The sequence below is a fragment of the Marasmius oreades genome, chromosome 5, assembly GCF_018924745.1.
Source record: "Marasmius oreades isolate 03SP1 chromosome 5, whole genome shotgun sequence".
Lineage (NCBI taxonomy): Eukaryota > Fungi > Basidiomycota > Agaricomycetes > Agaricales > Marasmiaceae > Marasmius > Marasmius oreades.
Genome location: NC_057327.1, coordinates 2,400,606 through 2,421,904, shown reverse-complemented (window position 1 = coordinate 2,421,904; position 21,299 = coordinate 2,400,606). Strand labels below are relative to the sequence as shown.

Sequence of the window (21,299 nt, the reverse complement as noted above, 5' to 3'; positions counted from 1 at the left end):
GACAATGAGAAACTCGCCGTCCAAGGGGAAAATGAGAGAGGACTCGAGCTGGCAAGCCGGTTGGTATGATATCTATCCAGCACTGGAACATCCTCGACGGTATGGCAGATTTTGTTTGACCCTCGTATCATCTGCTAAAACAATGACCATAGACCCATAGAATGGTCCAATTCCTCCATTATATTCACCGGGTATGGCATGCAACCCGCAATTCTTGCCCGACATTTCTCCTCGTCCAAGCAGTTTATCATGCCTTCCCCGCCCCCACTCCTCTCTGAACCTGACAACTATGGACCCGCGACCGTGATATCGGTATCGCCCGACGACGCATGGCTTTTCGCATGCTTTCCTGGTCAGAACAACGCGGGTGTCTGCTGTCTTTGGAATCGCGGTCCAGAATTGGATAATTGGAGAGTCATGGACTGGTGGACTTATCCCGCCGGAGCTGGAGTGGTTGTGGCTGACTGGATCGGTGCAGCTCGTGAAGTGAGATTGTTTGATGATCTTCCCTCGGGATCTTCTTATCCTTTATTACAGTGGGTGTACGATTCCGTAACAGAATCTCCTCGACGCCTTCCTTTCCGTGGGCCTCGCGCACCTGTATCCCATCCAACATTGGTGTTCGTCACCGAGAATCATCAAATTGTTCTATGCTACGTTCGGCACTATTCTACTTCAATAAAGATGCTGAGTTGTTCTCTGCTGCAACAGTCGAACGCTACGGAACCTGTCTCTAAACTCGATCAAGAGCCGACAAGTGATATCAACTCCATTCAAACCTGCGTGTCTGCTGCAATCAGTCTGAACTTCTCAGGTAAGAATACCCTCTTCCCTATTCCGTTTCTTCTCATCGTTCCTCTAGATCCGTCCATCATAGTTGCCACGCGCTCTCAAAAATGCCCATTACCTCTGCCTACTCCGCAGTTTAACCATATGGACCTTGGCTTGACGGGAGAACCTGACGAAAGTGGAGCAGAAGCGCTAGACAGCGTTCTTGAAGACTACGAAGAACATGCCACAATTGAACTATGTGAAGTGCAGCTCAAATTTGATGGTCTCGCCATGAGTGAATTTTAGTTCTTTGATTCGAAGGTAAACGACATGACTCACCTTGTTCTGTGAGGTCTATCTACACGCCCTCTACCTGTGATTCAAACAGCGGAAAGGAAATTAAAAGATCTACATTTCATCGTTCAACCACCAACAAGACCTTCACCTTCTGTCCACCTCGTCGCGAGTTTTTTTGATTTCTATGACTGTGCGTGGTAACATCGATTCAATTAAATTATAACCTGACTCTCCCTCATAGATGTCTCATTACCGACAGCTGAAGTGGTGTGTTACTCTTTGACGAGACAAGCTCCAACGGATCCTGTTTCATGGGTAAGGATCTTGGTTCTCGTATTGTTGTATCGCAACAATACGCCTACTGACGATTGCTCCGTTGATTAGATTTGCAAGCAGGAGTGCTCACGTTCATTTGAAGATAAGTTGCTTGCATTCTTGGCCCCTTGCAAGCATCTATCCGGGACGCGCGGCGTCACTGTTGGAGTCTATCGAAAATCCAGCGCCCAACCCCATCCGACTTCAATGAAGGCTAAGGATACAGTCATTGGGTCAGTCTCTGTCTTGAAAGTGTGAGCACCTTCCGTCCTCTTCTCCTCCTAGGCACCTCCTGACTTGAATATGATGATCTCCTTAACATGTTTTCTAGTCCAGATTTGACGGACGACCAAGAATGGGAAGCTCTACCTATACTCAAACCCAATGACAAAGTCGGTCAAGATGGTGAGCATCACCCCGTTAGAATCCGGCCCGAAAGTACTAATTCTTCTTCTCAGTATCTGTCAGCGCTGTGGTCTCCCCAAATTGCTCCATGCTTTGTACAATGTCCGCCTCAATCTGGGCTACCCAGACTACTCTACAAAGGGCACCTCAAATCAAAGCTCAGACCACACCACCGTTGTCTGTGCGACTTGTTATCGCTGTTCTTTCAGAACATGCCACAACCGATATAACTCATCAATTATCGCATCACACCATCTCCTCGAATATCATAGGGAACATTTTATGTCACTCGTTTTCTGTACTGGACGCATATCGAGCTAAGACTACCCGGTCGTGGTTAAGGCACTTGGGTATTGCTCTGGAAGTGTACAGGTAATCAAATTTTGAGTTTTTGTATAATCTATCGTTAATTCTGCCTAGGATGAGAGCCTCTAGAACGCACGATGAACAAGAAAAGGAAGACGCAACATCCAGGTGGAAAGTTGCGCAGGATGTTTGCTCGCTAACTTCATGTAATGTCATTTTCAACGAGTGTAGGGATGGGGAGGGATACAACTTAGGTGAGCATAAAACAGCAGTCCAGTGGCCCGTGATTTGATACTTCAGTAGATACAATCTGGCAACTTGTCGGCCTCTGCACTTGGATCATGGATTGCCTTGAGAAAATAATGAAAGAATGTGTTCTTTCGTTAGAACTATCCTCGTCCGGAAAAACGAGTGGCCCAGGTACGTTTTCTCTTGAACGAAGTGCTACCTGTTCTGAAACAAACTGTAGATGTCTCTATCTCTCCTACTCTATTGATGCTCCTACACCCTCATGCATTACAGACCCTCTTAGAAGCCGTAGCGAATGTCAAGCAAGTTCGACAACGCCTGGAATTGTTGACCCCAAGATCTGAAAATTCTCAGATCGCCAGAGATGCGTTCATTGATCAGGTGGACTGTTCAAGCATCAATCTTACTGGCCTGCTCCCAATCCTCAAGGACGTGTTTGAAGTGATCAAAATCACCAGTGGTGAGTGTGGACTCTTTCTACCTGGACGCCACTGATATTTGTGTCCCGTCTCATGTAGATGAAGAGATTCGAAGGTGTTTGGCCCTGTGCCAGCCGACAGAGAACATGAGGAACCAGGCTCACGCTCATCTGCTCAAAGTATTGGAACCTGGAATCTTGGATAGATCACGGCTTTTCATGAAACTACATGACTTCGTGGATGGCATGTCGCGTCTGGCAATAGAGCCTCAAAAGCAAAAATATAGAGATATTGTTACTAAGAATCTGCTTCTGGTTAGACCTTCAACTTTTGTTTGTGTTCGTTGCGGGGGTCAGTCATCGGAACTAGGGAAATCGGATGCATCTACTACACCTAAGCTTGTTGGATTTATCGAGCGGTATTGGATCAAGAGATGTGTATGCGGTGGGCCTTGGATTCGAGCACCTCGGTCTTGAACGTTGTAAATATTGAATCTAGAACCTATGATACTGTATTATTTGGACATCCCAAGAATCGCGACGGTGTGACTGTGACCTCGCCGCTGACCAGAAAGCGCTCACTCAGACTGGAACTCGTTAGTTCATTTGTCGGTCTTTCCCTACAGGACATTCGTCAACAAGTCTCGCTCTTTCAACACTCTCATCACTTCGAAAGTTTTTCAAAACCATGCCGAAAGCGATAATCCCATCTTTACCTATTTCTGGTCTGTTTGGAGTGATAAAACCAAGTGGCCCCACGTCCATGTCATTGCGTGAGCTGACAACGATGTTCCCCTCCCCAATCTTCTCATGTTTCTAGTCAACAATCTTCAGCCTTTGTTCTCGGGCTCAAGGCTCTTCGCACCGCAGAACAAAATGGATGATGCGCAGTTAGGAGGAAAGACAAAAAGAAGACGCTTAAAACGAGGCGGAGACGTCAAATTAGGGCAGGGTGGAACTTTGGACCCGTTGGCGGATGGTGTGCTGGGTGAGTTATATACGAAAATCAGTGTGATATGATATATTCACGCCTCCACCTTATAGTTTTAGGCGTTGGGAAAGGTACTAAAAAACTCACTCAATTTCTAGATTGTGCGAAGGTTGCCACCTGTTTTATAATTATGTTGTCCATATTATTGACGTATGTACACTACAGGAGTATCGAGCGACTTGCCTATTGGGATGTGAAACGGATTCATACGATAGCGAAGGAGCAATAGTCCGGACTGCTCCTTGGAAACATGTCACGAAGGAAGCAGTTGAGCAGGCGCTTTCTCACTTCACAGGAGAAATCCAGCAAACCCCACCAATGTTCGCTTCATTCCATACATCCAACGTTCCAGGTTAACCACTTTGGACAGTTTTTCGGCCCTGAAGATGGATGGAAAACCGCTCTATGAGTATGCGCGGAAAGGAATTCCGCTCCCTAGGCCGATAGATCCTCGTTCGGTAACTGTACACAATTTGAAAGTCGTGGAGTGGTTGGGAAGCTCCCACAAGTACAGATGGCCAGAGAAATCGTTATCGGAAGAAGAGAAGAAGGCAGTAGAACGAGCAATTCAAGGCGTTGACGGAAAGGCCACCATTGAGGATCAGCCTGAAGAGATAACTCCAAACCCCAACGATGAGGTGCCTTCAGCTTTTGTGTTGTCCATGAAAGTTTCTGGAGGCACATATGTTCGATCTATCATTCATGACCTTGCTAATGTTTTGGGCTCAGCTGGTCATGTCGTGACCCTCACCCGTTCACGACAAGGTCGCTTTGTCCTGGGTGATGACGAGCTTGAAGACAAGGATCGTCGATGCATCCCGTGGAATCTTTTTGAGAAAGCGTTATCGGGCTCTTCAAACGAAACCGACGAGGATGGATGGTGTGAGTGGGAGACGGAAATCCTTCAGCACATTGAGATACACTGAAGAACTCCTCCCTATCCGGGGTTCGATACTTGCTAGTCGATCATTTTGTCGCAATCAAATATTTGATATCTTAACTTTCGTTCACACCCCGGAGTTTCGGATCGTCGGCTTACTACGGACCGCACTGTGCCGGACCGACGGTAGCCTTAGCCTTCCACTTTAAATATCCTCAAGAGTACGAAAAGATGTCGCTCATTTCTTGCTTATCCCCACCACCCGGATTTCGCAGAATGACTACGAACGGTGTTAATGGCCATGGGTCTCGCTTTTTGAAGCCTGGAATTTACGTAGGTCTCGGAACTTCAGATTTACGATCAAAATTAGTAACTTCAGTCATAGGCACCCATACCTACCTTCTTCGGGGACAATGAAGATCTAGGTAAGAAGTAACGTGAATTTTCAGAGACTTCTTGCTTATTTCCCTCAGACCTCGACTCTTTCAGTGCGCACGTCGTTCGAGTCGCCACTGCTGGTGTTGGGCCCTTAATCGCAGGTTCGATGGGAGAGGCGCATCACTTGTCGCACTCGGAACGAGTTGCTCTCATCACGACGGCAAGGAAAGCGCTTGACTCCAAGGGGTTTTTTGATGTACCTTTGATTGTCGGCACGGGTGCTGGGAGCACCAGGGAGACGCTGAAATTGACTGTCGAGGCCGCGAATGTTGGTGCAGATTTCGCGATTGTCATCGCCAGCGGATATTTCGCCGGTGCCATTGCCGGGAATAAGCAGGCGCTGAAGTCATTCTGGAAAGAAGTTTCGGAGAAGAGTCCTATACCCGTAATGATTTACAACTGTGAGCCGCACCCGATTTCCTCAACTACACTAATAGCTGATGCCACTCAGACCCTGGTGCCAGCGGCGGGATCGACCTCGATTCCGACCTTATCACTGAACTTGCGAAGGAATGCCCAAATATATGTGGTGTTAAGCTCACGTAAGTCCTTTGGCCCTCTGACCTCAAGCTTCACTCATTTACCATTTCAGTTGTGGTAATGTCGGAAAACTGACTCGTATTGCAATTGCCGTATCGGAGGCTGACTTCGATGTCCAATATCCGCGCAAGAACTCCCATGCGCCATTCCTGGTTCTGGGAGGCTTCATTGATTTCCTCACTCCATCGGCTTATGCCAATGCTCATGGTGCAATCACTGGACTCGGAAATGTGGCTCCGGTACGCTGCCCTCCGTTCGCCCTCCTTTTGTTGTTGACGACTTGTTCGGTGGCAGTACGCTGTTGCAGAGCTATTCAGATTGACTAGAGCAGCGAGGGAGGATTTGTCAATCCTCCCAGCGGCACAACACCTTCAAGGAATAATAGCACGGGCGGATTACACTATTGCTAAAGCATCGATAGCCGGTACCAAGTATCTACTCGAGGAACTCTATGGATACGGTGGGGCTCCTCGTAGACCGTTGCCGCCCATAGACCCGAGTGCTGGACAGGCCTTATGGGAGCATCCTCACACTCAAGACCTGGTCAGACTGGAGCGGGAATTGAGCGGGAAAGCAAAGTCGCTTTAATACTACGATGCACACAGAAAGTGACAGAATCAGCGTCTGTTGACCCTCTGCTTTGTATGATGGTTACTCCACATGGACGTGTACAAAATTAAAATTTCCAGCCCACCATGTGCATACAACTCGAACGTCTACGTGCCGGAAGTGATATGTACGTTGAGCAGCATTATCAATTGAAGAATGCACAACTCTCCACGTGGGCGACAAACATTCATTCGGAGGACGTCGGTTACAGTAAGATCAGATGAAAATGATTTTTTGAAAGTACGCCCAAAGTAGTTGTTTACATCTGGGGACAAGGGTGCACACGAAAGGGGTTCCCTGAGTGTCGCTGAAGATCCTCCTCGGCGTAAACGGCGTGCCGGGCCGGGATAATTCTCCCGCATTTTCCATGAGGTCGTGGTTAACTCGTCCATCGTTACCTTCAACCACCAGTCACCCCAGCAGCGCATCCACGATGCCTTGCCTGCCTTCCCATACACTGGCACTGGGGTCTATACAACGACTACGCGTGTCTTGGAGCTTTACAAGCAGTGTTGTCAGAGTCAGAGGTGACATCTCCCGAATTACCTCTCCGTGCTCAGGTCATAACATCCCAGGCCCTACTCTAGGATTTCAGTCTTCTGCAAAGCTTCGTGAAAATGCCAATCCAGAGATCAAGGAAATACCTTATTCGTCGCTCACCGTCGGCGTCCCACGCGAAACTTACCCGAACGAACGTCGTGTAGCCCTAACACCTCAAAATGCTTCCTTGTTACTGAAGAAAGGATTTGCAAGAGTGTTGGTGGAACAGAATGCAGGCACTGAAGCCCAATTTCTTGATGAGATGTATGCATCTGCAGGAGCCATTGTTGTTTCGAGAGAGGAGTTATACAAGGCATCCGACATTACCCTCAAGGTTCGACCACCTACCCTGTCAGAAGAGATACAACGACTCAAGGAGGGAAGCAAATTGATATCGTTTCTATATCCGGCACAAAATAAAGATTTGGTTGAACATCTTGCTTCACGTAATATTGACGCCTTGGCCGTATGTCTGTGCGTTGCATGATAGAATTCTGATATTGACAATATCTTCCTTTCATAGATGGATTCGATTCCTCGAATTTCTAGAGCTCAAGTGTTCGATGCTTTGAGGTCAGACATGTTCACTTATATACATCGGGAGAGTTCTGACCCTTGGCTGTTAGTTCGATGGCAAACATCGCTGGGTACAAGGCAGTTTTAGAAGCTTCGAATTACTTTGGTCGTTTTCTGACAGGTCAGGTGACGGCGGCTGGGTGCGTTAGCCTTGTAAATCTCGTAACTCACATTTTCTGATCATTGACACAGCAAAGTATGTCTGGTCTCCCTGGTAGTGAATATTGCTCAGTAACCTCGCTTCCTCTCAGATTCCTCCTGGAAAGGTATTGGTTATCGGGGCTGGCGTTGCTGGATTGAGTGCTATCGCGACGGTTCGTCCATACTCTCGATAACGTTTCTAGACTCTCAAATTTCACTCCAGGCTCGTCGCCTCGGTGCTGAAGTCAGAGGTTTCGACACACGGTCTGCTGCACGGGAGCAAGTAGAATCCCTAGGGGCACAATTCTTAGAGGTGTCCGTGCAGGAAGAGGGCAGCGGAGGTGGCGGATATGCAAAAGTCATGGTGAGTAGTGTAGTTAGTAGGCGAAAATAGTTGCTGATAATGCATCTTTTTTCAAGTCGAAGGAGTTCATTGAAGCAGAGATGGCCTTGTTTATGGAGCAATGCAAAGAAGTAGACATCGTCGTCACAACGGTTTGCCTGTCTTTTTGCGCCCATCTAAAACTCGACTAACCGTCTTCCAAAGGCTCTAATACCTGGTAAACCGGCACCGAAGTTGATAACCAATGCAATGGTTTCAGCGATGAAGCAAGGATCTATGGTTGTCGACCTGGCCGCTGAAGCGGGAGGCAACTGTGAAGCTACAGTCCCTGGTCAACTTGTTGTCAAGGATGGTGTGACTGTCATTGGTGAGTAGATCTCATCTCTACTTCGTCCTGTTTGTATACAGGTTTTGAATCTTTTCTTTCTTTAGGTTTTACTGATTTACCCTCTCGATTACCCACGCAAAGCAGCACCCTATATTCCAATAACATCACGAAATTCTTGTTATCGCTTGGGGAGGATAAAAAATTCTTCCTTAATTTAGAGGATGAAGTCGTGAGAGGGTCACTGGCTACCCATCAAGGAAGGATTCTTCCTCCAGTTCCACGAGCAATGCCGCCCCCCGTCGCCGCTCCTCCGACGCCTGCGAAAGGGAAAGAGGTTACTACTAAGGCCATTACTCCATTCCAGAAGACCTCGACGGAGGTCGCCACCATAACCACGGCAATAGGGGGAGTACTTGCCCTTGGAAAGAGCACTGGCGCAGCTTTTATGGACAACTTCTTCACGTTTGGCCTCGCTGGATTGGTCGGGTATAGGTGAGCCTCTGGGCCTCTTTTAGCGTGTTAATATAATTCAGCCTAATCTGATGTAGGGTAGTTTGGAATGTGGCCCCAGCACTACATTCCCCACTCATGTCTGTCACAAATGCAATCTCAGGTATGGTAGGTATTGGAGGTCTATTCGTCATGGGAGGAGGTTACTTCCCGGGAACCATACCGCAAGCATTGGGTGCACTGTCCGTGTTATTAGCCAGCGTGAACGTTTTTGGGGGTTTCATCATCACCAAACGAATGGTGAGACATTGCGAATATTGTTGATAGAGATTTTGGCTCATGCCTTGCTACCATATAGCTGGATATGTTCAAACGTGAGACAATCGCCAAGAATCCGCATCGATTCGACATCTAACGAGTGAGTTTAGGGCCAACTGATCCTCCTGCATACTCCTGGCTTTATTCCATTCCGGCCGCTGTTTTCACTGGAGGTTTCCTTGTCGCGGCGAGCACCGGTATGGCTGGGCTTGTCCAAGCAGGATATTTGACCAGCAGTGTGCTGTGTATCAGTACGTCTAGCGGTTCAAGATTCCAGCCATACACTAAATTCCAGTTATAGGTTCTTTATCAGGTTTGGGCTCCCAAGTGACCGCACGACAGGGCAATGTCCTCGGTGTACTAGGCGTTGGGTCGGGAATCGTGGCCTCATTAGCGGCCGTTGGATTCCCGCCTGAAGTTTTGGCCCAATTCGCTGGTGTGGCTTCGATGGGAGCAGTCATTGGAACTATCATTGGTCGAAGGATTACTGCGACAGAGTTGCCTCAGATGGTGTGTTCAATGCATGTTCACGTTTTACATGAGCTCACAAGACATGCAGGTTGCTATGCTTCACAGTGTAGTGGGTTTAGCTGCTGTAATGACTAGTATTGCTAGTGTATTCACCGATCTATCCCATGTAACAACCTTACATCTGGTCACAGCCTATCTTGGCGTCGTTATTGGTCAGTATCTTTACTTTGTTGTCTCTTCGTTTGTCTAAGAAGCATGATAGGCGGTGTTACTTTCACTGGCTCCATTGTCGCCTTTCTCAAACTCGCTGGACGGATGGCATCCAAACCGTTGGCGATTCCTGTGAAACAATTCACCAATAGCGCGATCTTGGGTGCTAATGCACTCACAATGGTACGCTTCTTGATTCTTTGACGCTCTGATACGGGAACGCTCAACTTGAATACAGGGCGGTTTCGTTATGATGGCACCCGCAGTCCCTGCTGTCGCCGCCACTTACCTGGGAGTGAGCACGCTTCTAAGCTTCCTCCAAGGTTTCACGACAACGTCCGCCATCGGTGGTGCCGACATGCGTATGTTTGATCGCTTTGACTATCGCAATGGCTTGACGCCTTTTCCCGCCTAGCTGTCGTCATCTGTGTTCTGAATGCGTACTCGGGATTTGCACTGGTAGCAGAAGGTACACTTAAGATTGATAACTTCGGATTCATGCAACTGTTGAAGCTCCTTGACGATAGGGTTCATGTTGGATAATCCGCTCTTGACTACGGTTGGATCACTTATCGGCGTCAGTGGTTCAATTCTTTCTTATATTATGGTAAGTGGTTAGTTTTTTTTTTTGTGTCTGGGTCAATGATCATCTTAACCGCAATAGTGTGTGGCCATGAACCGATCGCTCACGAATGTGTTATTCGGAGGCATAGAGGCAACGGCAGCGGAAGAGACTAAGATAGAAGGAGCTATCACCAAGACCAGTGTGGACGACACCGTTGAGGCTTTATCAGATGCTGACAATGTTATCTTGGTACGTCAAACTGTGAAGAAGTCCTATGATACCTTTATGAACTACTCGTTTAGGTCGTTGGTTATGGAATGGCGGTTGCTAAAGCTCAATTTGCAATCTCGGACATGGTCGCTATCCTCAGGTCAAAGGGGGTGAATGTCAGGGTGAGCAGGTCATTGAGGATTGCCCTTTAATTCTTGTTCAATGGCTCCAAACTCTAAGTTCGCTATCCATCCTGTGGCTGGACGTATGCCTGGACAATGCAACGTTCTCCTTGCTGAAGCCTCCGTGCCCTACGACAGTAAGCACTCTGCAGTCCTTCTAGAGATAGCACTCATCTTCTCTCAGTCGTCCTGGAAATGGACGAAATTAACGACGACTTCAAGGACACCGATGTCACTCTTGTGATCGGTGCGAACGACACTGTCAACCCTATTGCTCTTGAACCCGGTTCTCCGATAGCGGTGAGGCTGATGTACACTCCGAACTTTTACGGTACTGATAACGTCACTCAGGGTATGCCTGTTTTGCATGCATGGAAGAGTAAACAGGTCATTGTGATGAAGCGTGGAATGTCTAGTGGATATGGTACGCTTACCTTGTTATCACACGGAAGTCTACTTATTTCTTGTTCGCATAGCCGACGTTCCAAACCCTATGTTCTACATGCCTGGAACGAAGATGCTGTTCGGAGACGCTAAGGATTCGTGTGAAGGTATGTTCCTTTGGTGAGTGGGGGTATATAACAACTGACACCGCGTACTTTAGCAATCAAGCGTGGATTGGAAGCCAAGTCCCAGTGAATCATGACAGCCAACCGCGGAGCTTGGGACTTCGTATATAGTAATGATCGCAGCTGGAGTGGAAACATTCTCGAGATCATGCCCAAAAGCGCCGGATGTAAATATTTAATCATCTTTACAACTGCTACGACGGACACAAATTTGTAGGGGATTGTGGTAAGCTAGGGACTTTATTCCCTGGACATTATCCATAATATCAGTGATTACGGTAAAGCATACGTCGGAAGATCTAGGGTGGGGTATAAATTCGTTTAGAGAGGGCTAGTTGGGTATCGGAACAAAGAAACGCCAGCAACAAGTCTTGCAAGCAAATATCAGAACATTTGCAAAGAACAAAACTATGTCCATCTGCAAAAGTTATCGCAGAATTATCTTCTCTTCTAAATCGGGGGAGGACGATAAAGAGGACAGCGAGATATATGAGCTGGTACGGGATCCGGTGGATGATACCACTCCTGCTCCATACACCGGCGTAACATACGGAGACCGTAAAGGAACATCACCCTTCCACTTCTCATTCAAAATTGAACCCCAACCCTTGATATCACGTCCAGTCATAAGACCAAAACGCTTGGCAGGTTGATTGTACATCCAGGTTGCGTTAAGAACGATAACTGATCCAATCACGAAGGTCCAGGTCATGCGTAAGTCGAACAGTGCGACTGATGCGAGGAAGGACATGACAATGCTCAGACTCGTCGCGAAACCTTTCAAGATGTTGTCGGAATACTTGATAACCATGGCCGTCACTAAACCCCCTAAAACCTGCACCAGCACTGTGCCCCACGCCCAGAGCCCAAAGTTGGCAAATAAACCCCTGAACCATCCTGGAGATCCGAATGCAACAGGTTGGGATTCATGCGAAAACAGGATGTGCACGATGCACGGAAGGAGGGAAAACAGGGAGAGCTGGACGTTTCGAACCCAGAGATCCCCTTGCGAATTTTTTAGGACCATTTCGAAATAGACGCCCGCAAGACCCGAAGTGAAGCAGGCAGCGACCACGGCAATGAATCCCCGCATAGCATCCATCATGTGCGCGTCAGGAGAAAGTCTTTGCTGCGCAGCACCAGACTGGATTTGGACAATTCCGACACCAATAGCAAGGAATAATAGGGAGAACCATTGCGTGGACGTGAGTTTCTTGCGAAGTAAAAGTACAGAGAAACCTGCAGTTGTTAATATCTTCATCTGATAGCTAACTTGGAAAGTGGCTGCATCCAAGTTGGAAGCTGCAACGTATTGCAAATTGTTCTGGATCACTACGATGGCAAAAGAATTTCTGTCAAAGGAAGATAGGTAGCACAGCGAAAATACACACCATAGAGAATGGCAGGTATTGACAGTTTCCAGCAATCTGCGCTAAAGACTTCCCGTCCTAATCTTTTGATTTTTGCCAACGCCATCCGTCGGCAGCCGCCTTCTCGCTGACCATCAAAATTGATGAGTACATTTCCCAAATCCACTCGCCAGAATGCTATCAATAATGATATTGAGCCTTTCAATATCTCATTCATGAGAACTGCCGTTGCGGCGGAGTACGTGCGCGAAGTTGGAATGGACACCCTCGAGTAGTGCATAATGATCGTTAATAGAGAGTTCTGGACGGCCAGCGTAACCAAACTAGATATGAAAGTCATTGAAGCACTAGAGCAATAACAAGACGACGACTGACGAAATATATTTCAGTGGAACTCCCCAGAGCGAAGGTACGTTCGCTATTGAAATGGGGGTTGAGACCATATCGTCATTCTGTTCGTGCAAGTCTCGGGCCTCTGGGAGGGATATTTTGAAGGGATTAGAACCGTTAGGGGGACGAGGCATGGATCACGGAAGAGAGGGGATGGGTTGAACCGGTTTATATGTGGGGGGAAAAGTTAGACAGATCACCACCAACTCGCAGCGCCTATGCTAGTCCTAAAAAGGGTATTCCACAATTTCTCACGATCCGTACACAGCTCTACAAATCAAAGAAAATAGTAAAATTAAGTTGCGACTCTATCCCATTCTACTCTTTCTATCTCCCTCATACAAGCCACAGATGCTGTATGTTGCGCTTCTATATTCCCCATACCCCTCCGGATTTGCGTGCTCTAATCCCATCTGTGCCAATGATGGCAACGGAGGTGGCGATGGAACCCGTGGTGGACCAACCGGTCTTCCATTGGAGCTGATGAAATTGTTATCCGACAACATTCCGGACGATTTACTTGTCGCTCCAAACTCCATCAGCATCAAACTACCCAATGCAGTACTCGAATCCAACGACGTCCTTATCGTACTGGTTTCAATACAAGATTTTCGTTTCAGCTTCGAGTTTGGAGTCGGTTTCCTGTGCAGACGGCGACTAGACCGCTTAGCGTCGACAACACTCAATGAGTCGTCAGGATACAGGGTAGCTGGAGGCGATAACGGCGTCGTGTGGACTGTACTCGGTGATGTCACTCCCAGTGCAGCCGCGAATGCTTTTTCTCGGCGAGAATCTGATTCAGATTTGTGGATAGGCGGTAGCTTCCTGAGATCAAAGTCATCATCTTTCGAAGTCGCTATTCCTGATTGGACAGAAGACATGCGAGGATATGATCCCGGAGTGTAGCTGAAGTAGGAGGACTTGATACGGCTGCGGCTACCCGAGGGGTTGGGGGATGACGGCGACTCTTCAATTAAGTCCTGTGCAAAGAACTGAGGCGAGGCGATGTCCGCTCCATCATAAGCGATGTCGCGCGAGGACGAAGACTCATCCTTGCCCAATCCATCAGACCGACTGGGTCGACCAGCGCTGAAACTTGCCTCGGTTTGGGTACACACAGGCGAGTTGGGGTATAGTGAGAGGGACCTGTCCGAGAGTCTGTGTAACGACATTGCCGAGTTGGTTGCTTTGTCTTGACGTGTTGAACTCACAGAAAGTAAGGAGGCGCCAAGGGTCGGAACGCTTTGAGATGGTGGTGGTCGCGCGGCCAACAACCCGCGAGAACGTTCTGCGGCTGCGGCTGAAGGAGGTGGGGACGGGCGATTTTCGGGTTCAATGGACCCAGGAGCCGGTGGAGGGAACAGCTGCACAATAGGTACTTGTGTGGATTTGACTTGAGGGTATTGTGTCCAAGCCCACAAACCGCTGTTATTGCCACTATTTGTAGAAAAGCGTTCTTGCCCTCCAAACAGTGGCGACTCGTTGAATTTGCACATGTCTTCTTCAACAAAGGGGTAATCCAAGATCGGTAATGAGGGCTTGGGACGTTCACGAGGACGAGGATGCTTGCAGACGCGAAGGAAAATAATGCCCGCAACGATGAAAAGGCCAACACTGACAGCAACAGATATAATGACAGGAATAGGGATCTTGGGAGAGTTCGGAGCTTGATGTTGAAGGGAAATAGGGCTCGACGAGTTAGACGGATGTATGGTAGATGACACAGATTCCGACGGTTGTAGTGGTCGATTTGTAACGGCGAGCATGGTTGTGGCCGATGTCAAAGGGTGAAGAGCCATAAGGCTTGAAGAACGAGCTGACAGAAACGAAGAGTATGGCAACAATGTTGTTCGTGAATAGGAAAGACTGAGTGGACCGTTGTCTGGTATAGGTGGTGGTATGTCAGTGAACTGTTGAACAGAATGGTCGCGCCCATCTGTTCGTGAAGATTTATGTTCATTTCTATCTTGAGGAAGAGAGTCTCCAGCAGGAATTACCGATGGGCGATGATCTGAGTGAATATCTGAGTCCTGGTGTTCATCTCTGGGACGTCTTTGAACGAACGTGGCGGCAAAGAAACGAGGAGGAAGAGCAGTCGATTTAAGATTGATTTGGGGCATTCTTTGAGCCGCGACCAGCGCAGAGGATTGGGAAGACCGAGTCTTGCAATTAGACGACAGTGGACACGGTGTCACGCTCACGCTCAACCTGAGTCGACGCGTTGAGCACGTGGTCGCTCTTTTCGCTAAGCGCGCTTTACCGAGGATCTTGCAAATCTCGAGTGAGCTTATAGAATCATGGCAGCGTCCAGGTCTGTTTACCTTGTCGAGTACCGTACTTATTGTCTCTGAACATTTAAAGCGATGATGCCCAGGCTGCTCAACTTCTGGCAAAATTTATGGAATCTGATGCCGAACAAAACTTGCAGGAGTCTCTTACGAGTGAACAGTCCACCGATTCTTTCAAGCCGAATCCTGCTCCTGCTCCTTGTTATCATACTAACGGGCTGCCCTTATTGGAATCCGAAGGTCAGGGTCCCAGCGAACGTGGTGAATGTGAGCTCCAGGAAGGTTCCCAAAAAGAGAACGTAAAATCATCGGACGGCTGGCTTTTGGGATCCAAGGTTGTGACAAAGGGAACAAATATCATTGCGTCTCCCTTGCAACTCACAAAGGTACGTCTGGCTACATTGTTCCGACAAAGTACACTTTGTCAATCCTTTCTCTCCCCACGAAGACAAAGGGCCTCGCCGTCCAAAAAGACTCGCATCATCAACTTCAGAGCGATCAAGAAAAGAAAGCTTTCAAATCACCTCTCCCTTCCACTCGACATCGCGCACCGTCTCAAGACTCCTTCATCGGTCGAGAATCCGACCCCGCAGCAGCCTACATTTCCAGATCCAAACATTTTCAAATGCCACTATCACAACTCAATAGCTCAACAGAGGGCTCTCAAGACAATATTGGGACCATACTCGTCGAAGCAACTCCCGATCCTGGCGATGACTCTCCTGACCAGGAGCATGAGGAAGGCGAAGAGATGTTTTATGCTCAGCCTCGAGACGTCTTTGAGGTCGAAGACGTCGAGGTTGCAGAGGCTAGTCAGGCTTCCTCTCATTCGGACGCACTCGCGTTTTGGACAACAGAGGCCACTAGAGGAATTGATTATGAGGACGTGGCAACTCAGCCCGCAACTCAGCCCGCAACTCAGCCCACAACTCAGCCAGAAACACAAGTAACTCAGCCAGCGGATAGTTCTCAGGCCAGGGTCGACGCTGAATGGGATAGTTTGGCAAAACGTGCTGGCGTGAAATTGGATGTTCCTCGAGGGAAGCGAGGTCGGTATATCGATGAGCTTAGGAAAAAAGTTGGCCAACAGGACAACAACGAATCGGAGCTTGTCGCCACGCAGGAAGCAACACAGGTTGAATCTCAACTGGACGATGAAACCGATTGTCCTCCACGTCGACAGCTTCCTGCACCAAGGCCTATCCCTGAGATGGATGTACCTCCTGTCGTTGATAGCTCGGAGCCGACTCAAGTCGTGGCAGACAAACCCATTCAATGGAACAGGCGTCGACAGCTTCCAGCTCCGAAGCGCACCGCCATCTCCGCGGTTTCGGAAGTTGTTGATGATCCCATGGTTGTGCCAGACTCTGAGCCACTGAACAATTCTACCACCACCACCTCTGCCACCGCTCCTACAGCTCATTTGATCATCGCCTCTTCTGTTCCCGACCACCGGCAGGACAAGGCTACGGACATTATATTGGATTCTGAAGCTGGTCTTTTGACGCCGCTGGATCCTTTGACCACCGACGATGAGGAAGAGGACATCCCTCTCGCTAAGAGTGGCGGTGGTGGCAAGCATAAGACGAAGAAGGAAACATCTACTCAAAAAATGCCGCCTCCCCCTACAAGCGTAACACAGGTCTGTACTCATTTAATGCTTAATTTGGATGTATAGACTGACTACTATACTCATTAAGGCCAGAGGTAGAGCGAAAGGGAAAGGGAAGGAAACGGCTGCAGACACGCCTACCCCTGAGGCGACGAAAGCTCGGCGCTCAACTACAGGGAGAAAAGCAACAGTATCGCGCGGAAAGGAGGGCGAGGTTGTCCCATCGTCGATTCCAACTGAAACACCTCAGCCGAAAAAAGCAACACGTTCCAAGGCTTCTCAAAAATCATCCATGAAACGTCGGGCAGCAGGCTCTTCCGCTAAGCGACGTCGCACTAAGTACGCAGACGAGTCAACAGTCGAGGAGAATTCTGCCAAGGAGGAGGATGTCATGACTGAGCATGGGTTTGAAGAGGATCATACCGATACTTCCTCACTTAAACGCAAACGACCCACCAGAGGAACCCATGATACTGTAGCATCTGGCTCTGGTGTCAAGCCTTCTCAGACCTCTCGTGGCCGAAACTCCAAGTCAGTCCAAGCTGATGTCCAAGTCTTTGCGTTGTCAAAAGCAGATGGTCATTTTTTTGCCGGGCGGTTGCAACACCGAGACTCCTATGGAAACTGTTTTGTTGAGTTCATGGATAAATCAACAGCACTTCTCCAACTGGATCAGATCCGGAGGTTGGACCTCCGCTTAGGCGATGAAGTTCTTTGGGAGGAGGAAATTGTTGGATGGTCTGTCACGGGTCTGCACCTGGATTCCAAGGGCCAGCTTCAAATTACAACGGAGCTTTACGGTACGAGAACGACCCATGGACTTGACGATATCAGGATAACCACCTGTTCTATCATGTCACACTGGGAGGATCGCAAGTTCAATCCTACCTCAGCAATGATACTATCTCTACCTATCCGAGATGATGGCTCAGTGAAACCCAGTACGTCGGTGGTGAGATTCACCGCAGAGAAACCAAGGCCGACCCATTTCCTTCGAGAGTTCGCGATCATCGGCACTCACATCAACGAGCAGGTGCTGCGAGATCTTTCTACCACTGGTGCTCTCAACACTTCACAATGGACGGATATAATCTCATTCGGAGAACATCATGAAGGACGACGATGGAGGCTACTCAAGGAAGAATGTGGCAAGGCTGAGTCACGCAACCTTGAAGGCATTACTCGAATCTTTATGGTCGCCAATGCTCCTTACGCCACGCCCAAGTATTTGATGGCGTTGGCGTTGGGAGTACCGTGTGTGTCATTGAGTTGGTTAACGGATATGGCGATCGAGGTAGCAAAGAGTTTTCTCATTCAGTCTTTTGTCGTTGACTTGATAACCACAGGGATCTATCAAGGACTGGTCTCAATACCTACTACCTCAAGGTTATTCTGAGCATCTCGGTCTTCGAACCTCGCAACTCGTCGACATGGACTGGGGAAACAGTGCTGATCACATGGTCAGGATCATGGATAATCCCGCTCCTGCAAAGCTATTCAAGGACCTCAACATCCTCTGCGTCACTGAGGACGAGGATTACATCATGAATTCGACAGCGACGCTGCTTCCTGCGATTATCTTAGCCATGGGCGCAGAGCTCGTGGAAGTCGTGGACAACGTTGACAACAGAAGCCAGCTCATATGCACGGCGAACAAATCTTTATTCGTTACTCCCGAGAAGGTCGAGAGGTTGAAGAATGAGGAAAAGAATATACAACCGCTGGAGTTCCACTTTGTTGTATATCTGAAGCGCAGTTTAGGCGAGGCTCCAACTTTTCAAGGTATCAAAGCCCGAACGTGGGGCTGGGTCAAGGAGAGTCTCATCGCGAGCAGGTTGCTACCAGACTCCTTGGATATGACACCTGATGCGATGGAATTGGAACTTTGACCTTGGGAATCGAGATCTATATTTAATCTTCATGCGTTTCTTGCGGCAACCTGTACTATTAGCCATTTCTTGTATCGTCTTATTCATGGCGTTCGCGGTATAACCAATCTGCATGTATCTATCTTGACCTACCTACGTTTGTATATATACTTTATCTAGACCAGGTATCTGACTTTTCGGTTTGGCATCTGAGTTAGTTGTACCTCAATTTTTGTTTGTTTGTTTTTTCATCACTTTACGTGTAAATTGTGGTTAGACCATTACAACCCCAACTCCTCTACCTGGTGGCACGTTACCAATGTCTTTCACACCAGCCAGAGGCGCAGTCCGCCAATTGTAGAGGTAAAAGTTCAGGAGACCGTCACCCTTTCCAAACTATGGTAGGATGCTAAGACATCGAGACAGCGAGTAACCGAGCGTCACTCACCTTGAGATCGTTCAGAATCGGTACATTATCCATTATTGTCAACGCATTGAATACGTCGAATTGAGCTTTCTTTGCTACTAACAACGCGTCGCCGATCAGTTCCTGAAGACGCCGCTTCAAAATTCCATCTTCATCTGAGCCCGGTAAGAAGGCGGAATCCGTGGCATAGTAGTACAGATACGCGGCTTCCAACGTGGGGTACTTCGCATTGTTAATTATCGTCGAAGGTAAGGAGTAGAAAGAAAAAAAATCTGTGATGTTCTTTGTCTCGGGATGCTAGAATGTCGTCAGAACGGCGATAAGTAACAGAGGTGGTTAGCGAACCTCTACCACATATGTCCAGGTTACTTGTCCCTCTCTCCTCCAGGAATTGGTATATCCCGACTCCGATGAACCTCTACCAATCAAGAACTGGTGTGCTACTTCCTCTTGAGTGAAGATTGGTTTCATGTCGAAGCGCTCCAAGTATCGAGAAAGGAGTGTTGTCACGCTGGGGACATCCTTCTCTTCCATTTCACGTACACCGGGTAAACGTAGCTGGTCTGGCAACTTGTTGCCCTTGATCATTCGTGCGAGCGTTGTATTACGGGGAACAAACGAAAACTTCACGTCCACGAGCTTAGCGACATTCAGTGACCGATGATAATACCTATGATAACGAAAAGGTTGAGATCTGGGTTCCGAGTAATTATTTTTCGGTCTTACTGGCATGTAGAAACAGGCGTCGGTATTATCACACCGCCCGTGTATATGGCTTGGAAGATGCCTTTCAGATGGACCTGTCGAGTGACTTCCTTAATCAATACTGGGGCCAATCGCCTTGACCGCAACTTCTTATGAACACAGAGATAATTGATCTCCGCCACTACGAATTGACTGCAGATAGAATGATAAAACGATCGCTTGGCAATGAACACAACGGGCTACCCACTGATTCCTCACGCACAAAGTCATCGGAACTCCTGAAATGAATGCAACGAGTTTCTGATTCGCTTTGACTCGGACGCCTATGTGCCATTCTTTATGGTAGCCAGGGGGTTTGAGTGCCCTTTTGCAAGCGTAATCAGCTACGCTTGAAACTTCGGGATGTTTACTGACCATTCAAGGAATTGAGCGCTATAATTGAACCGGAACGTCGCATCGTCGTCTTCGACGTAATTCAGAGAAAGCAGGTCATATACTTCTTTGCTCTGAAAGAAATGAATCAAGGTCTCTCCTGCGTTGTGTGCTTTCAAAAATCACGGACCTGCGCAGGATCGTTGACATCGATAGTAGTCCATGTGAAGTCATTCGGTAGAAGGTATGGATCTTGTCGAACTTCTTCTCTCGGTTTAGAGGGCTCGATATATCCGTCTTCAAGAGGGGGACCCTCGCCTAGACCATGATTGATAGACGATCTAGCACTTGAATTATCCCTGTACTCACCTAACTGAGGGACCGGTTGGGTTGCCCAAAACTGGAAGACATCCGCCAACAAATGAAAATCTCTAGTGTTGAAAGGACAAGGGAGACAAACCTTGTGTTCTCCCATCTGCTTTGCATTCACTCCACCAATTCCAGCCTTTCCTTTGACTACGTCCATAATCCTCATTTGCTCCAGAGCTTGACGAACGGTAGCTTGATCGGCATGTTCGCTCCCTTCCCCTCCATCAGCCTTGACCTTCTCCAGAACCTTGTCTACAATTTCTTGAGGAATCTCTTCTGATTTCCCAGATAGTGCATCCAACACCTTGTGAAACTTGGATCTTTTCTTTTTCTTCTTCTTTTTGTTGCTTGATGAAGGTGCATCTGCGTCGATTTCCTGCACCTCAACTCCCTCCTCGGATTCTTCAGGTCCGTCCGAGTCGTGAGTTGTGTCTACAACATCTTCAATCTCCCCGGACTGAGAAATTGGTTGAGAGGACATGGTGAACGTTAAACGATGCGATAAGCTCAAACTTCGCGTACAAAAGTATTATCTTGAGTGCTCAATAGCATGAGCATCACATGACCTCATCGTGACAATTTACAAATAGTAAATTGGAACAATTCGAGCTTGATTCGAGCTTGGAATCCAATGTTGGAAAAAAAAATCGAGCTCCGATAAGAAATCAAGACCATCGGAGCCTTTGAGATCAGCCAAATCAGCACATTCGTTGGGGCGACCATAATTCAGCTTTTGATGTGTCACGTGGCAGCCTGCCAAAACTTGGTGTCCGATA

At 48.1% G+C, this 21,299-nt stretch overlaps 8 protein-coding genes across 8 annotated transcripts; 5 read left to right on the top strand and 3 right to left on the bottom strand.

Annotated features, from left to right (window-relative positions):
* Positions 1 to 31: 31 nt before the first annotated feature.
* On the top strand, positions 32 to 3,238 carry E1B28_008906 (uncharacterized protein; the record flags this gene model as incomplete). The annotated part of the gene is made up of 13 exons (XM_043153742.1): positions 32 to 99; positions 153 to 486; positions 538 to 814; positions 863 to 1,066; positions 1,124 to 1,258; positions 1,310 to 1,383; positions 1,453 to 1,637; positions 1,715 to 1,788; positions 1,842 to 2,160; positions 2,209 to 2,348; positions 2,398 to 2,514; positions 2,564 to 2,803; positions 2,862 to 3,238. 13 exons carry the CDS (start codon positions 32 to 34, stop codon positions 3,236 to 3,238), a joined length of 2,544 nt encoding a protein of 847 aa, XP_043009027.1.
* Positions 3,239 to 3,449: 211 nt separating this feature from the next.
* E1B28_008905 (uncharacterized protein) lies at positions 3,450 to 4,678 on the top strand (the record flags this gene model as incomplete). Its single annotated transcript, XM_043153741.1, has 5 exons — positions 3,450 to 3,534; positions 3,582 to 3,749; positions 3,806 to 3,861; positions 3,918 to 4,072; positions 4,123 to 4,678. The coding sequence occupies 5 exons, from the start codon at positions 3,450 to 3,452 to the stop codon at positions 4,676 to 4,678; spliced, it is 1,020 nt and encodes a 339-aa protein (XP_043009026.1).
* A 145-nt stretch (positions 4,679 to 4,823) lies between these two features.
* On the top strand, positions 4,824 to 6,399 carry E1B28_008904 (uncharacterized protein). Its single transcript, XM_043153740.1, has 6 exons — positions 4,824 to 4,965; positions 5,018 to 5,057; positions 5,106 to 5,471; positions 5,522 to 5,612; positions 5,663 to 5,849; positions 5,905 to 6,399. Exons 1-6 carry the CDS (start codon positions 4,864 to 4,866, stop codon positions 6,196 to 6,198), a joined length of 1,080 nt encoding a protein of 359 aa, XP_043009025.1. The 5' UTR covers positions 4,824 to 4,863; the 3' UTR covers positions 6,199 to 6,399.
* Positions 6,400 to 6,559: 160 nt separating this feature from the next.
* On the top strand, positions 6,560 to 11,304 carry E1B28_008903 (uncharacterized protein). The gene is made up of 25 exons (XM_043153739.1): positions 6,560 to 6,746; positions 6,807 to 7,225; positions 7,283 to 7,332; positions 7,386 to 7,479; positions 7,587 to 7,649; positions 7,700 to 7,840; positions 7,897 to 7,971; positions 8,024 to 8,186; positions 8,252 to 8,639; positions 8,696 to 8,897; positions 8,956 to 8,971; positions 9,026 to 9,166; positions 9,217 to 9,425; positions 9,475 to 9,598; positions 9,649 to 9,779; positions 9,835 to 9,958; positions 10,012 to 10,065; positions 10,124 to 10,203; positions 10,261 to 10,410; positions 10,464 to 10,553; positions 10,612 to 10,690; positions 10,738 to 10,853; positions 10,905 to 10,977; positions 11,030 to 11,104; positions 11,158 to 11,304. Exons 1-25 carry the CDS (start codon positions 6,587 to 6,589, stop codon positions 11,190 to 11,192), a joined length of 3,252 nt encoding a protein of 1,083 aa, XP_043009024.1. The 5' UTR covers positions 6,560 to 6,586; the 3' UTR covers positions 11,193 to 11,304.
* A 245-nt stretch (positions 11,305 to 11,549) lies between these two features.
* E1B28_008902 (uncharacterized protein) lies at positions 11,550 to 13,016 on the bottom strand (the record flags this gene model as incomplete). The annotated part of the gene is made up of 3 exons (XM_043153738.1): positions 11,550 to 12,454; positions 12,514 to 12,815; positions 12,868 to 13,016. 3 exons carry the CDS (start codon positions 13,014 to 13,016, stop codon positions 11,550 to 11,552), a joined length of 1,356 nt encoding a protein of 451 aa, XP_043009023.1.
* A 148-nt stretch (positions 13,017 to 13,164) lies between these two features.
* E1B28_008901 (uncharacterized protein) lies at positions 13,165 to 15,002 on the bottom strand (the record flags this gene model as incomplete). Its single annotated transcript, XM_043153737.1, has 1 exon — positions 13,165 to 15,002. One exon carries the CDS (start codon positions 15,000 to 15,002, stop codon positions 13,191 to 13,193), a length of 1,812 nt encoding a protein of 603 aa, XP_043009022.1. The 3' UTR covers positions 13,165 to 13,190.
* A 136-nt stretch (positions 15,003 to 15,138) lies between these two features.
* On the top strand, positions 15,139 to 18,671 carry E1B28_008900 (uncharacterized protein; the record flags this gene model as incomplete). Its single annotated transcript, XM_043153736.1, has 5 exons — positions 15,139 to 15,193; positions 15,244 to 15,556; positions 15,619 to 16,812; positions 16,871 to 18,076; positions 18,129 to 18,671. Exons 1-5 carry the CDS (start codon positions 15,180 to 15,182, stop codon positions 18,669 to 18,671), a joined length of 3,270 nt encoding a protein of 1,089 aa, XP_043009021.1. The 5' UTR covers positions 15,139 to 15,179.
* E1B28_008899 (uncharacterized protein) lies at positions 18,640 to 21,072 on the bottom strand. The gene is made up of 9 exons (XM_043153735.1): positions 20,615 to 21,072; positions 20,524 to 20,554; positions 20,345 to 20,472; positions 20,197 to 20,288; positions 20,030 to 20,146; positions 19,804 to 19,974; positions 19,423 to 19,747; positions 19,099 to 19,374; positions 18,640 to 19,046 (listed from the first exon to the last, which is right to left on the bottom strand). The coding sequence occupies exons 1-9, from the start codon at positions 21,002 to 21,004 to the stop codon at positions 18,924 to 18,926; spliced, it is 1,653 nt and encodes a 550-aa protein (XP_043009020.1). The 5' UTR covers positions 21,005 to 21,072; the 3' UTR covers positions 18,640 to 18,923.
* Positions 21,073 to 21,299: the final 227 nt, after the last annotated feature.

What these genes read in the sequence shown, in the direction of transcription:
- E1B28_008904 (XM_043153740.1), top strand. Translation starts at nt 4,864, where the DNA reads ATGTCGCTCATTTCTTGCTTATCCCCACCACCCGGATTTCGCAGAATG. An exon ending in TTTTGAAGCCTGGAATTTAC is followed by an intron (nt 4,966 to 5,017) that starts GTAGGTCTCGGA and finishes CTTCAGTCATAG; the next exon opens with GCACCCATACCTACCTTCTT. An exon ending in ATATGTGGTGTTAAGCTCAC is followed by an intron (nt 5,613 to 5,662) that starts GTAAGTCCTTTG and finishes TTACCATTTCAG; the next exon opens with TTGTGGTAATGTCGGAAAAC.
- E1B28_008903 (XM_043153739.1), top strand. Translation starts at nt 6,587, where the DNA reads ATGAGGTCGTGGTTAACTCGTCCATCGTTACCTTCAACCACCAGTCAC. An exon ending in CTATCTTGGCGTCGTTATTG is followed by an intron (nt 9,599 to 9,648) that starts GTCAGTATCTTT and finishes GAAGCATGATAG; the next exon opens with GCGGTGTTACTTTCACTGGC. An exon ending in ATTTGCACTGGTAGCAGAAG is followed by an intron (nt 10,066 to 10,123) that starts GTACACTTAAGA and finishes CCTTGACGATAG; the next exon opens with GGTTCATGTTGGATAATCCG.
- E1B28_008899 (XM_043153735.1), bottom strand. Translation starts at nt 21,004, where the DNA reads ATGTCCTCTCAACCAATTTCTCAGTCCGGGGAGATTGAAGATGTTGTA. An exon ending in ACTTTGTGCGTGAGGAATCA is followed by an intron (nt 19,975 to 20,029) that starts GTGGGTAGCCCG and finishes TTCTATCTGCAG; the next exon opens with TCAATTCGTAGTGGCGGAGA. An exon ending in ACGCCTGTTTCTACATGCCA is followed by an intron (nt 19,748 to 19,803) that starts GTAAGACCGAAA and finishes TCGTTATCATAG; the next exon opens with GTATTATCATCGGTCACTGA.